The sequence below is a fragment of the Lithobates pipiens genome, unplaced genomic scaffold, assembly GCF_037356315.1.
Source record: "Lithobates pipiens isolate NorthernLeopardFrog02 unplaced genomic scaffold, aLitPip1_a1.2 Scaffold_25, whole genome shotgun sequence".
NCBI classification, from domain to species: domain Eukaryota; kingdom Metazoa; phylum Chordata; class Amphibia; order Anura; family Ranidae; genus Lithobates; species Lithobates pipiens.
The window spans coordinates 88,362,238-88,375,631 of NW_027507787.1; the positions used below are offsets into that span (position 1 = coordinate 88,362,238).

General features: G+C 43.5%; 1 protein-coding gene across 2 annotated transcripts in view; it reads left to right on the forward strand.

The window, feature by feature from the left end:
* LOC143930367 (uncharacterized) overlaps window positions 1-13,394 on the forward strand; it is an 87,971-nt gene that overhangs the window by 10,466 nt on the left and 64,111 nt on the right. For both annotated transcript variants that reach the window (XM_077454641.1, XM_077454642.1), the window contains exon 3: window positions 9,902-10,018. In XM_077454641.1, the coding sequence (XP_077310767.1) occupies window positions 9,902-10,018 (117 nt within the window). The remainder of the gene's footprint in view (window positions 1-9,901; window positions 10,019-13,394) is intronic.

Below are 13,394 nucleotides of genomic sequence, written 5' to 3' on the forward strand. Positions count from 1 at the left end.
CTTTTGTCGGAATATCTACCCCATGAAATAGACATGTCCATGGTTTCTTAATATTTAAGGTAATAATAAATAATAAAAGGTAATTTCCTTAATATAACTCAGTATTTCCTTCCAGTGCATTTTAATTTTTTCTTTTGAATTTTTTTTCCCCACAAATAGAGCTTTCTTTTGGTGGTATTTTATCACCTCTGCGGGTTTTTTTTTTTGCGCTATAAACAAAAAAAGCGATAATTTTGAAAAAAACACACTATTTTTTACTTTTTTGCTATAATATATATCCAGATTTTAAAAACACATTTTTCCTCAGTTTAGGCCGATATGTATTCTTTTACATATTTTTTGGTTAAAAAAAATGCAATAAGCATATATTAATTGTTTTGAGCAAAAGTTATAGCGCCTGCAAAATAGGGGATAGATTTATGGCATTTTTATTATTTTTTTTTTACTAGTAATGATGGGGATCTGCGATTTTTATCATGACTGTGATATTGCGGCGGACAGATTGGACACTTTTGACAGTATTTTGGGACCATTGACAGCGATTAGTGCTATAAAATGCACTGATTACTGTATAAATGTCACTGGCAGGGAAGGTGTTAACACTAGGAGGTGATCAAATGGTTAAATGTGTTACCTAGGGAGTGATTCTAACTGTGGGGGGAGGGGACTGACTAGGGGAGGAGACCGATCAGTGTTCCTATACACAAGGAACACACAATCTCTCTCCTCTCCCCTGACAGGATGTGGATTTGTGTGTTTACACACACAGATCCACGTTTCTGCTCTGTCACGAGTAATCACAGGTGCCCAGCGGACATCACAGCCGCTGGGCTAGCGCATTGGCTCCTCTGTGAATCGGCGGGAGTGCACACGCGTGCGCCCCTTATACCGCCGGGAAGCCGAAGACATCATATAACTCCCGCCCAGGATGGGGGGCCCATCTGCGGACGTCATATGACAATAGGCAGGGAAGGAAGTGGTTAAAAAATAAATAAATTAGGCTTTGCCAAATATCTCAACAGCTTGAACTGAGCACATGGTGAAAAAAAGATGCACAAGCAGATAGCTCCAAGGATATGGGATGGTAAATGTATATGCATATTTTTACACTCCCTGTAAAAAGTCAAGCTTGACCTGTCCATCTCACCTCCTGAGCTTCCTTATTAGTCAGAAAGAGTGCCAATCACCACTATTCATGGCCTGCTTTGAATTTCCCTCTCTGAATTCACATGTAACCTGTATGTTCCTGTGTTCTTTGTTGCTTTAATTACAGTACTTCTCTGCTGCATTTCTGTGTTTCCTTCCTATGTTTTTAACACTGTCTTTTTTGGGTTAGTACTCCATCTTAAATATCTGTCTTGGGCTGCTCTGTAATTCTGTGCTCAGTATGAATAACCCTCCATCTGACCTTGCCTCATTCCTCAGTGCTGTGCATCCACCACTTTTCCATCCCTGTGTCCTAAAGATCTTCCACTCCTTTCCAGTGGTGGCTGATGAAGTTTTAGGATGGGGGGTGCCAGACCCCACCCTTACATTTTGACCCCTCCCACTTAGTGAAAATGGGTGTGGTTTCAGCAAAATAGTGGGTATGGCTCTAAGGTGGTGTGGTTAGCATCTGAGATGAACGAGGGATGGAGGGAGAGTGAGAGAGAGATGGAGGGACAGCAGGCCCAGATCCTACACAATAATAGAAATATGTGTATTCTAGAAAGTTTAACAAGCAGATAAAGATAATCCAAACACCTGGTGTTATCACTTCAATCATTCCGCCACCATGGTTGTTATGGTGTCAGGATGATTGAAGCGCATTATTTATATTATTACATTGTAATATAAAATTAAATCATTCAACTCACCATAATGCAGAATCAGTGGGAGCCCTGAGCGTGTCACTAGCCACATCGCCAGATGCCATCAGGTGTCCCCAGCGGAGTCTGTCCTTACATGCAGCCTGTGTCCCACCAAATGCAGCCTGTTTGTGTCCCAACAAATGAAGCCTGTCTGTGTCCCACCAAATGTAGCCAGCCTGTGTCCCACTAAATACAGCCAGCCTGTATCCCACCAAATGCAGCCAGCCTGTGTCCCACCAAATGCAGCCAGCCTGTGTCCCACCAAATGCAGCCTGTGTCCACCAAATGCAGCCTTGCCTGTGTCACATCGAACCCCCGTTCTCCGTGGGAGATGCACAGCGGTACTTAGCTTGCTGTGTGGTGTCCTCTCCTACTGTGTGGGCACTGGCAGCAGCAATGGAGAGGTTCGCTCCTCTCATACTTCCTGTTTCCTCTCTCCTGGGCGCAATGTGAGAGAGACAACAGGAAGTGACATCAAACTGAAATGTCAAACTGCCAGGCCGTAGTAATAGATACTACGAGCGCCGGGTGGAAGCTACTCCGCGCTTCGGAAAAAGGCCAATTTTGTTTGGGAGACACGTCACACCACTGCGCAATTGTCACTTAAAGCGACACAGTGGTGAATCGCAAAAAGTGCTCTGGTCAGGAAGGGGGTAAATTCTTCCGTGGTTAATAAACAGACACTTACCTGTTCCACGGTCCAGTGATGCGGCCGAACGGAGCGTCACTCCTCTCTGCCGGCGCCTCCATTGCCACTCTGGTCACCCGGCCGTGACAGCTTTCGGCTTCACGGCCGGGTACGTATGGCGCATGTGCGAGTCGCGCTGCGCTCCGGGAGCCCCACAAGCGATCTCCAGGGACCTGTCGCATGTCCCAGGAGATCGCCTAATGGGAGGGGCCGCCTAAGGCGAAAAGAGTAGTCGCCTTGGCAGTCCCTGGGGGAAGGAGAAAGTGGGACAGGAAATCCCACTGCTAACAAAGCCGCCACTCCCCCCCCAAAAAAATGACATGCCAAATGTGGCATGTAAGGGTGCATTTTGAGTTTTTCAATAACATCTTTAAACTAATGAAGTCTATGGAACCAAAAAACAGACAAAAAACCTGACCCTTTCCATAAAATGAACGACATCCATAGAAAACCATGTTAAATGGACTGTAGTGTGTTACTGCATGCATAGATGTGAACCAGGCCTTAAGCTCTCATACAGTTGAATGACAATCTGCTCATAAGGTTGTACGGGTTTGCTTTTTTACATAACCCTAGTCATAGGGAGGAGTTGGAATAGCTTGTATTTTTTTCTTATAAATGGCCACTACTTGTCAGAATGCTGTGTGAACAAGGAAATATCCACTTCTAGAATACAATGCACCTGTATGGAGGAAAATAAAGAACAAACTAAAGTAAGCCTGAGGCCGCGTACACACGCGGGGACTGTTCGCTCAACTTTGTCCGCTGAACAGTGTTTCAGCGGACAGTCCGCTCGTGTGTGGGCTTTCAGCGGACAGTTTCAGCGAACAGTCTGCTGAACAAAGTTTTTTGGAATTTCCGAAAAACTGTCCGCTGAAACTTTGTTTCAGCGAACAGTCCCCTCGTGTGTAGGCTTGTTCGTCAAACTAAGTTCCGCGCATGCTCAGAAAGGATTTACACGCCGAAGGTTGCATTGCAGTGTATAGGACGTCGTTTTCTAGTCCCGTCGTACGTGCCGTTCACGTCATCGCGCACGGTTTCAGCGGACTGTTCGTTCATCGTGTGTGGGCAAGTCCGTCCATGCTAAGTTTGAGCGGACTGTCCGCTGAAACTGTTTGACAAACAAAGTTGAGCGAACAATCCCCGCGTGTGTACGCGGCCTGACACTGCATAGCTATCCTGTTTTTAGGGCCCCATTAACCCCCCTAGCGGTATTACCGAGTCTGGCTCGGGGTGGAAGTTTTATACCAAAAGCGGTAACCCCGAGCCAGACTCAGAACCGCATCTCTGGATCCAGGAGGACGTTTATTTACCTTCTCCCTTGGATCCAGTGATGTCCCCTCGCTATACGAGTGGCTAGTCCTCCACTCGATTCATCACGGGGCGTTGCGACGCACGGGGACGGAGATCGGCGCCAAATTCAAAAATTGAAACACACAGTATACATACAGTATAATGTAATCTTACAGATTACATTGCTGTATGTAATTATTTCACATCCCCTTTGTCCCTAGTGGTCTGCCCAGTGTCCTGCATGCAGTTTTATATTATAAAAACTGTTCTTTATGCCTGGAAACTGGAGATTGTCCAAAGCAACCAAAACTGTCCCTTTCTATCAACAATGATTTTAGACCAGCTAGAATACAGCGATAATAAATTGGAATCACTCGCAGAATTGAGCGATAGCGATTTGTGGGGAGATCCGTCATCAAATACTGAAAAGTAATGACAGTGACAATTCTGCAACTGAGCAAATTTCAGTGTTTTTGATTTGATTACATTATTAAATAATTTTTATTATTGTTATATTATTATTTGTTATAATTTTATTTATAGTTATTTATTATATTATATGAGTCACCCAACCCTAAACTTTAATAAACCTTGACCCAGATTTCAGGGTGCTGTACCTGCATTTAAATATGTGTGCAAACTAAACTCTTGTTTTTAACATGTACTGTTAGACAGGACGATACAGTTTGTTGCGGGCTGGTTGCTAAGTTGAGCTAGGAATTTTTCTTTGTTTTTGTATAAAATACATCACCCTTCCATGTGCTCCATGCTGCTAAATGGCAATGTTCCCAACCAATAACTGGCCTTCTTTGTATTATCAAAACTTGAGCTTTTTTTTTTTTTTTGCATTTAAAGGAATTTATTAGAGAATAATAACAGTACAAGAGATAAGTACAGACGGGTATATAAATCACATAGTAGTTAAAGGTAGCGAGCCATGAGCTAGTGAATACATCTAGCTATGCAATGAGAAATAATTATCCTCCGGCCCGACCCTGCACAGGTGCGCAGATCGGATATAAAGTATACAACATAACAACTTTAATGCTGTATAAATTGTAGCTAACCTCGACCTACGGGTAGGGTCCGTACTTCATATAATGTGGGAAATTCAGAAAAGAAGAAACAGAAAAGAAAAGAAGGAAGGTGAAAACAGTAGGAGGGAAAGCGAGAAATCCAGTGCATAAATGTTGCTCTGTGCAGCATGTAAGGTGCAGCATGTAGTGCTAGGTCTTCCATCCAGTCAACAGTGACTGTTCATTTCCACTTAACAGTAACTAGATCACATGACCATTGTCTTGTACTCCTGAGAGAGCCGGTACTCGAACCAGGGAGACCAAGTCTTATGGTAGCGTTCAATGTTTTCTTCTGATTGTGCCTTAGTGTCCTCCATTTCACAAATGGAAGAGATCTTGTGCAGCCATTCTTTCAAGGAGGGGGTGCGCGTGGTTTTCCAATATAGAGGGATAAGCGACCTGGCTGCATTTATCAGGTGCCTAGATAAGGAGTTTTTGTACTTCTTCAAAAAAGAGTTGGAAATGTGAAGTAGGCAGCACACTGCATCTAAGGTAAGCTTGGTCTCTGTGATCCAAAGCACCAGCCCCGTCACACCATTCCAGTATGGTCTTATTCGGTCACACATCCACCAAATATGTAACAGAGTACCCCTATCTTTGTGACAACGCCAACATAAGTCACTCGACTGAGGGTATCATTTGTGAGTTTTAGCAGGTGTTACATACCATCTAGTAAGTACCTTATATGCTGTCTCCTGCAATCTTGTACTGATGGAGCATTTATGGGCTAGTATACAGGCCCTCTTCCAGTGGGCATTTGTGATGTCTATGTTCAGATCATCCGACCATCTCTCTCTAAACCGATCGCTCGTCAATTCTTTTAGGTGTTACAGCCACTCATAAGCTGTAGAGGTAGTTTTCAATACCCTATCCCTTTTAAGGCACACCGACTCCAACTCCGTAAGGTCTCTAGTAAAGAGGTCCCTGCGGGGGGGCTTATTAACAAATGAACGTATCTGGAAATATGTCCACATGGGCAAGGTGGGTATGTCATTGGTCTGTGAAGTCTTTCATTAGTCTATTGTTGAAGCAATGAAGTGCTAGGAGCGGGAGGTGTTTGTTGGTAGGTCGTAGTAGTTGGTTCCCCATTCCTGGGACAAAGTCGGGGTTATTTTGTAGTGGTGTGAGTGGACCCCGGGGTGAGGAGAGCTTGTCCTGTTTAGATAACAGGTGGAAAATTTCCAAAGTTGTCCCTATTAGGGGATGTTTTTTTTAATTGCGAAGGGTACGTGGACTTTGGAATCCATAGGGAGAAAAGTAGGGGCATCGGAACGGAGTCCCTTTCTAGCAACACCCAGTCTTTCAAGTCAGAATGACAGTGCCAATCCATAATTCTCGCAATATGGGTGGCATGGTAGTAGTTCCTGAAATTTGGCACCCCTAGTCCTCCCAGGTTCTTAGGCCTCATTAATAGAGAAAACTTGATACGAGGCACTTTACGTGCCCATAAAAATTTCAGTAGGATGGCCTGAATGGATCTGAAAAAGCTTTGGGGAATTTTAACGGGTAGAGTGCAAATTAAATATAGGACTTTAGGCAGGATATTCATTTTACAAATTGCCGCCCTGCCAAACCAGGAAAAGAGCCTGGCATGCCAGCGTTGCAAGTCTCTCTCTATGGATTGAAGGAGGGGCACAAAATTGCGGGTGAAGATGGAGTCCACCTTGGGAGTCAGCCATACCCCCAAATATTTAATGGCATGTGTGACGCACTTAAGGGTGCTATTCTCCATTGTGTTCTTTAATTTCGGAGCTGGCCGTGTGATGTTCATTGCTTCTGACTTGGAATAATTTATCTTAAGGTTAGAGATGTAGCCGTATGTTGCAAACTCCTTCAAAAGGGATGGTACAGATATGTGTGGGTAGGTTACGAAAAACAGGAGGTCATCGGCGTAAGCAGCCACCTTGAACTCCTTCCCCTCAACCACGAAACCTCTCACCGATCTGTTGGCCATGACTCTCCTGATGAAGGGTTCAAGTGAGATGATGAATAGTAGAGGGGACAGGGGACAGCCCTGTCTAGTGCCATTATTTATGCTTACCCTGCCGGACAGTGTTCCGTTTATCTTGAGTCTGGCTGAGGGGTTTTGGTACAGAGACGCTATCCAATTTAACATGCCGGGTCACAATTCCTATATGTCTGCAAGTCTCGAACATGTAATCCCAGGCTACTCTATCGAAGGCCTTCTCTGCATCAGTTGACAGGAGAAGGCCCTCGATTTTTCGCTCATGGGCAGAATGTATCAGATCCAAGGCCTTGGTGACATTGTCCCTGGCTTCTCTGCCAGGCATAAAACCCGCCTGGTTTGGTCCAATCAGCTTATTGAGAAGGGGCGACAGTCTTGTTGCAATTATCTTCGCCAATATCTTGATATCTAAGTTTAGCAGCAAGATTGGCCTATAACTAGTGCAGTGTGCCGGGTCTTTGTCCGGTTTTGGGATAACTGCGATGTATGCAGATAGAAAGTCAGGGGGGACCCTCCCTCCCCCTGTCAAGCAGTTCAAAGCGTTATGAAGGTGTGGGGTCAAGGTGTCCATAAATGTCTTGTAATATATGGCTGTGTACCCATCTGGACCCAGACTTTTGCCCGTTTTAAGTTCCTTAATAGCTAGTCTGATTTCTGCTTGGTCTATCGGGTGTCAAGAGCAGTAGAATCCTCCGTTGTAAGTGAGGGGAGGTCTGAGTCCCTCAGGTATTCCCATATCGCTTGTAGTCTGTCGCTCCCTAGGTCAGGGGGTTTGTGCTGTGGAGGGAGGTAATAGAGTTTAGTGTAGTATTCTTGGAAGTGTTGAGCTATTTTATCAGTCGTCCTGTCTATATGACCTTCCTTATTCTGGATACCTGGGATGTTAGTTTTAGTCGTGAGGTCTCTCAGGGCTCTAGCAAGCATGTGTCCCGCTTTGTCCCATTGCTCATAGTACACCTTTTTCCGTAAGAATAGAATTCTCTTGGTTTTTGATTCAAGTAGCTGTTTAAGGGCCTTCCGGGCCTCTAGAAGCGCTGTGGCTGATTGCTCAGACAAGGACTGCTTATGAAGGGTTTCTAGGCGACGAATTGTTTGGGTTAGCTGTCGGACTTCCTTTTCCCACTTCCTCTTCCTTTGGGCACTCAGTGTCATCCGTACCCCCCTAACGGTGTATTTGTGGGCTTCCCAGTTCAATAAAGGATCCATGCCAGGAGTTACATTGTGTTCAAATTATTTCAGGGCTGCATCAATTTTTGGGAGCAATAATGGGTCAGTTAGTAGTGAGGAGTTCAATCTCCACATGGGAGTTGCTGTGGTGTTAGTTTCTAAACTAAGATTGACCGATACCGGGGCATGGTCGGAGATGGATTGAATCCCTATGTGGGAATCCAACACTGTGTGCAGGTCCCTTTGGGAGACAAACAAGTAGTCGATCCTCGAGTAACGATCATGAGGGATCGAGTAAAAGGAAAAATCTTTGTCAGCTGGGTGTAGGTATCACCATGTGTCTACTAGGTCTAAAGAGTGGAGAAGGGTTTTTATTGTCTTTAGGGTCTGGAAGGAGACAAACGTTCTACCCGAGGATGTGTCCAGTAAAGGGTCAAGTGGGATATTAAAGTCTCCCCCCAAAATTAGACGACCTGCCCCAAAGCTCTCAAGCTTCCTCACCAGCATTCTACAGAATGTTAAATGGGAGGTATTGGGGAAGTATACATTTGCCAGTGTGGTAGGTACACCTGCGAGGGTCCCTTTAAGAAAGATAAACCTCCCGCCCGGGTCCACTATTTTGTCTCTGAGCACGAAGGAGGCTCCCCTACTCAGTAATATGGAGACCCCCTTTGATTTAGAGGAGTCATTAGTTGAGTGGTGTGCTTCTGTGAAGTAGGAGTCGGTGAGCCTAGGGACCTGGTTTGTCTTAAAATGAGTCTCCTGCAGGAAGACAATCTTCGGCTTACCTTTTTTCAGCTCCCTCAAGAGGGTTGAGGTCACTTGGTGTGCGGAGTGTGTATTGCTTGCCATTATGTGATACCAAGAGGGCAAAGGGGAAGCGCCAGGTGTAACGGAGTTCTCTTGCCCTGAGCACATCCAATAGAGGGTGCAGGGCTCTGCCATTTTTTTGTGTTATCTGCGAGAGATCTTGGAAAAGTTTTATGTTCTCACCTCACCATTAAACACAATCTGGTCATTTCTGCGTGCTTTGAACATAATTTCTTCCTTCAGGGAAAAATTCTGCAGACAGCAGATTATGTCACGAGGGGGCATAGTATCAGGGCCTCTGGCTTGAAGAGCTCTGTGGGCCCTAACAAATTCAATGGCGGATTCCTCCGGTCTCTCTAACACGCTGTTAAAACCCCTCTGGAGGGCAGGCATTATCTGCTCTGCGGTTACAGACTCCGGTATGCCTCGGACTCTAATATTGTTCCTTCTCCCCCTGTTATCAAGGTCCTCCATATGCCTGTTTAACTCAATAAAGTGCTGTGCATGTGTGGAGGTGACATTGTCCAGCCTGAGTATTGCTTTGTCTCTGAGCTTCCCTGCAGTTTCCGCTGTGGCCAACTTTTCAGTGAGCACCAGCAAGTTCGTTTTCAGGTCTGTGATGGCTGCCGAAAATGATGCCTTAATGACGGCTGCAAAGCCTGACATGTCTGCATATGTGAGGGGATGGTCGGGTCGTGTGGATCTCCTACCGTTATCCTCTGTAGCAGATTGAGAGTCCTCACTGAAATCTCCATCCGTATGGACTGGCTCCATCTTGCCTCTCTCCGGGGCCCGCTGTGCCATTGCTTGTTTCTGGAATATCTCCGAGATATTCCTGCCTGCTGACACTGCGGTGGATCAGCTGGATCGTGCTTTTTTTTTAGATCTATGCTTCTACCTTATGCAATTCTATCTTTACACTGTTCAAATGTCACCTTGCAATATTGATTGAACCTTGTATCTTTTGAATTCTTCAATAAAAATGATTGTAAATGAAAATGTCTTAAACTATATTTATTAAACCATAATACTCTCTTCTTTATCACTGTAGGTCTCTCAGTTCCCTTTGGGCGTCATATGTCTTGCAGTGAGTTTGTTTACAACGACTTCATATGGAAAAAGTTTGTATGTTTTCTCTAACGGTGTCACTTTATGGATGGGAATTCCGGTGAGTACAACCTGCCACAGTCAGTTTTACATAGAGAGCCTGCCACTTTGACTATTCAGGTTCAGGACAAAGTGACAGGTTCTTTGACTTTTCAGGATCAGGACACAGTGACAAGTTCATTTGAACATTCAGGATCAGAACAAAGTGACAGGTTCTTTGACCATTCTGAATCAGAAAAATTCTAGCACCAAGACCTCTAGTTTCTAAATCTAAACTGGTAAACTGTAATGGCTTTTAAAGCAGCGCCTATGGAGATTTTTAGGTACTCGGCGTAACATCATCTTTTATATTTTACCACAAATTGCATGTACTAAAAGTCATTAAACACACTATGATACCCAAAGTGTGTTTTGTCCTGAAACTTTGTGTGTGATAAATCAGTGCGCAAATATTGTGCTACATAAAAAATGTAAACGCCCAACATTTTATTTTCCAGGGCATCTGCTAAAAGCGGTTGTATAGTTTATTTTTTTACTTTTACCTACAGGTAAGCCTATAATTAGGCTTACCTGTAGGTAAAATTAATATCTCCTAAACCTGTATGGTTTAGCAGATATTTACGTTTAATGCAGCCGCTGACGTCATGCGGCGCATGCATGTTTTTTTTTATTCTTTATTTAAATTTTCCATTTTCCACATTTAAAAACAGAAACAGAAAGGGGTCTAACATATTACATCAACATTACATCACTAATACATCAACAGTCCCCTCGAAAACCCTTGCCTGTCCCCACACCCCCCCCCCCCAACTCCATGCACGTTCCCCTTTTATTACAAGTTTACCTAATTGATCCTTCCTCTTTCCCTATAAGCTCTTTTCAGCTCTGATTCTCTTGGGTTATCTCCCACACATATCTCCATGAGTTTTTAAAACGATCCCATCCCTTCCATTTATCTTCCCTATCCACTTCCTTTTCCCCCTTCCTCTCTTTATCTTGCTCCCTCTCTATTTTTTTAATATAATTTATTCCATTTATCCACTTACTTATCTTTGGGCTTTCTGGTTTCTGCCAGTTTTTTGGAATCAATCCCTTAGCTGAATTTAATAAAATTGGAACCAATGAAGCTTTATATAGCCCCATCGGTCTGTCCATCCCGTGGAACAGGCAGACCCATGGGTCAAGAGGTACAGACTCCCCCATTATCACTTTTATCAATGCTATAATCCTTATCCAATACTCTTTTATGGTGAGACATTCCCACCATATATGAAAAATTGTGCCTTCCATTTTACATCCTCTCCAGCATTCTGATGAAGTTTCAGATTGATATCTACTCAATCTGTCCAGGGTGAGATACCATCTCACTAGGCATTTGTAATTTATTTCTGTCATCCTAGTATCCGGTGCCGTTTCATGTGTCATTCTCCATATTTTACCTGATCTAACACTCATACACCTCGTGCCTATTTCCCTTTCCCATTTCTTGATACATGGAGGATCCTCCCCATTCTCCTCCTTCAACACAATTTTATATATTTGAGCAATACTGTTTTTTGTATTCCCCTTTACTATCATCTTTTCCATTTCCGTGTATTCCTTTTCCGATCGGATTGGATTGGGTAGTTTTTCCACCAATTTGTTCACATGATTGTACCTCTATGTATCAAGTTTCCACCTTTCTTTATCCCCTTGCAAAGTCTGAAAAGTGCATATTTTTCCTTTTTCTAATATGTCCTTCACTTGGACATGTTTTTTTATCCAATTTCCCCCAACCTCCCTCATCCCGGGTGCAAAAAAAAATTATCTTTCAAATGAATTAGTGGGGAATTGTATTTCCATTTTTTTGTATGTATTCTATCCCATATTTTCAATGTGATATGAGTGATTTCATGTGTATCAGGTCCTAATTCCCTAAAATGTGGTGGATTCCATACCATGTGACCCAAATGTGTACTACTCATAGTAAATTCTATATCCCTCCATCTTTTTTCATTATTCTCCCTTGTCCATTCAACTAAACGTGACATTACCAACGCATAATAATATTTTTTTAAATCAGGGACAGCCAAACCTCCTTTATCTTACTTACTTATCTTACTGAGATGCGTGGTCTTTTATTATGCCATATATATCTGGAGATGATACCTTTTTAATGTTATAAAAAACGATTGTGGGATCTTTAATGGAAGCATTTGAAATTTATAGAGGATTTTAGGAGATATTATCATTTTTATCGCATTAATACGGCCAAACCACAAGAGTGGGGATGTTGACATTTTTTTTTTTTCTCCTTATCTCATCTAACAACGGGATATCATTTATTAAATATATTTTCCTCAAGGTATCCATTAGTCTAATCCCCAAGTACTTTATATCCCGTTTCCAGCTAAAGTGGAATTCCTTTCCTAATCTCTCTTCTTCTGTCTTATTTATATTAATATTCAATACTTCCGACTTTGTGGGATTTATTTTAAGATTAGAGATCTCGCCATACTTTTCCAGAACTCGCAATAAGTTAGGGAGCGTTGTCCTAGGATGTGCAATGAATAGGAGCACATCATCTGCAAAGGCTGCCAATTTATGTTCATCTTGTCCCACTCTTATCCCCCTTATGTCCAGACTATTCCTTATATGAGCCAATAAAGGTTCCAATGTTAGTATGAACAACAAGAGGGACTGAGGGCAACCCTGCCTTGTTCCATTTCTCATCCTAAAAGGGGAGGATGTGTGCCCATTTACCTTCAACATTGTTTGAGGGCCCCTATACAATGCTTTAATCCAACTAATTATCCTAGGTCCAATCCCCATCATCTCCAGAACTTTCCACATAAAGCCCCAGTCAACCCTGTCAAAAGCTTTTTCAGCATCTATTGACAGGAATAGACTGGGGCTTCCTTCATTCTTAACTGCCTGTATCAGCATCAAGGCCCGGACTCCATTGTCCTGGCCCTCCCCGCCTGATATGAATTCTGTCTGGTCTGGGTGGACCAGCGCACTCATCCTCTCCTTCAGTCTATTTGCTAGAACACTAGCATAGAGTTTGGGATCCGCATTTAATATCGTTATAGGCCTATAGCTGGAACACAGTTTATTTTCTCTTTTTTATCTTTCCCTTCGTTTAATATTAACGTTATTGAGGCTAACAGCGCATCTGTCCCCATATCACATTCCTTACCCACTTGATTCCAAAATTTACGGCGCATGCATGTTTAAGACCCAGCTGAAGGTCCGGAAAAAGACTCCTGCGTACATGTGCGGGAGTGACATAACGCGGCTTCAGCCACTCGCAGCGCCGGAGCCACGATACCCGGAAGACACGCCGAGGCAACATGTCAACTCCCTCGGCGTAGATTGGGCGAGATACCGGCGCCTCAAGTATTTCATAATGAGCTAATATGCGCTGCTTACTAGCTCATTATGCCTTTGCCTTGCAG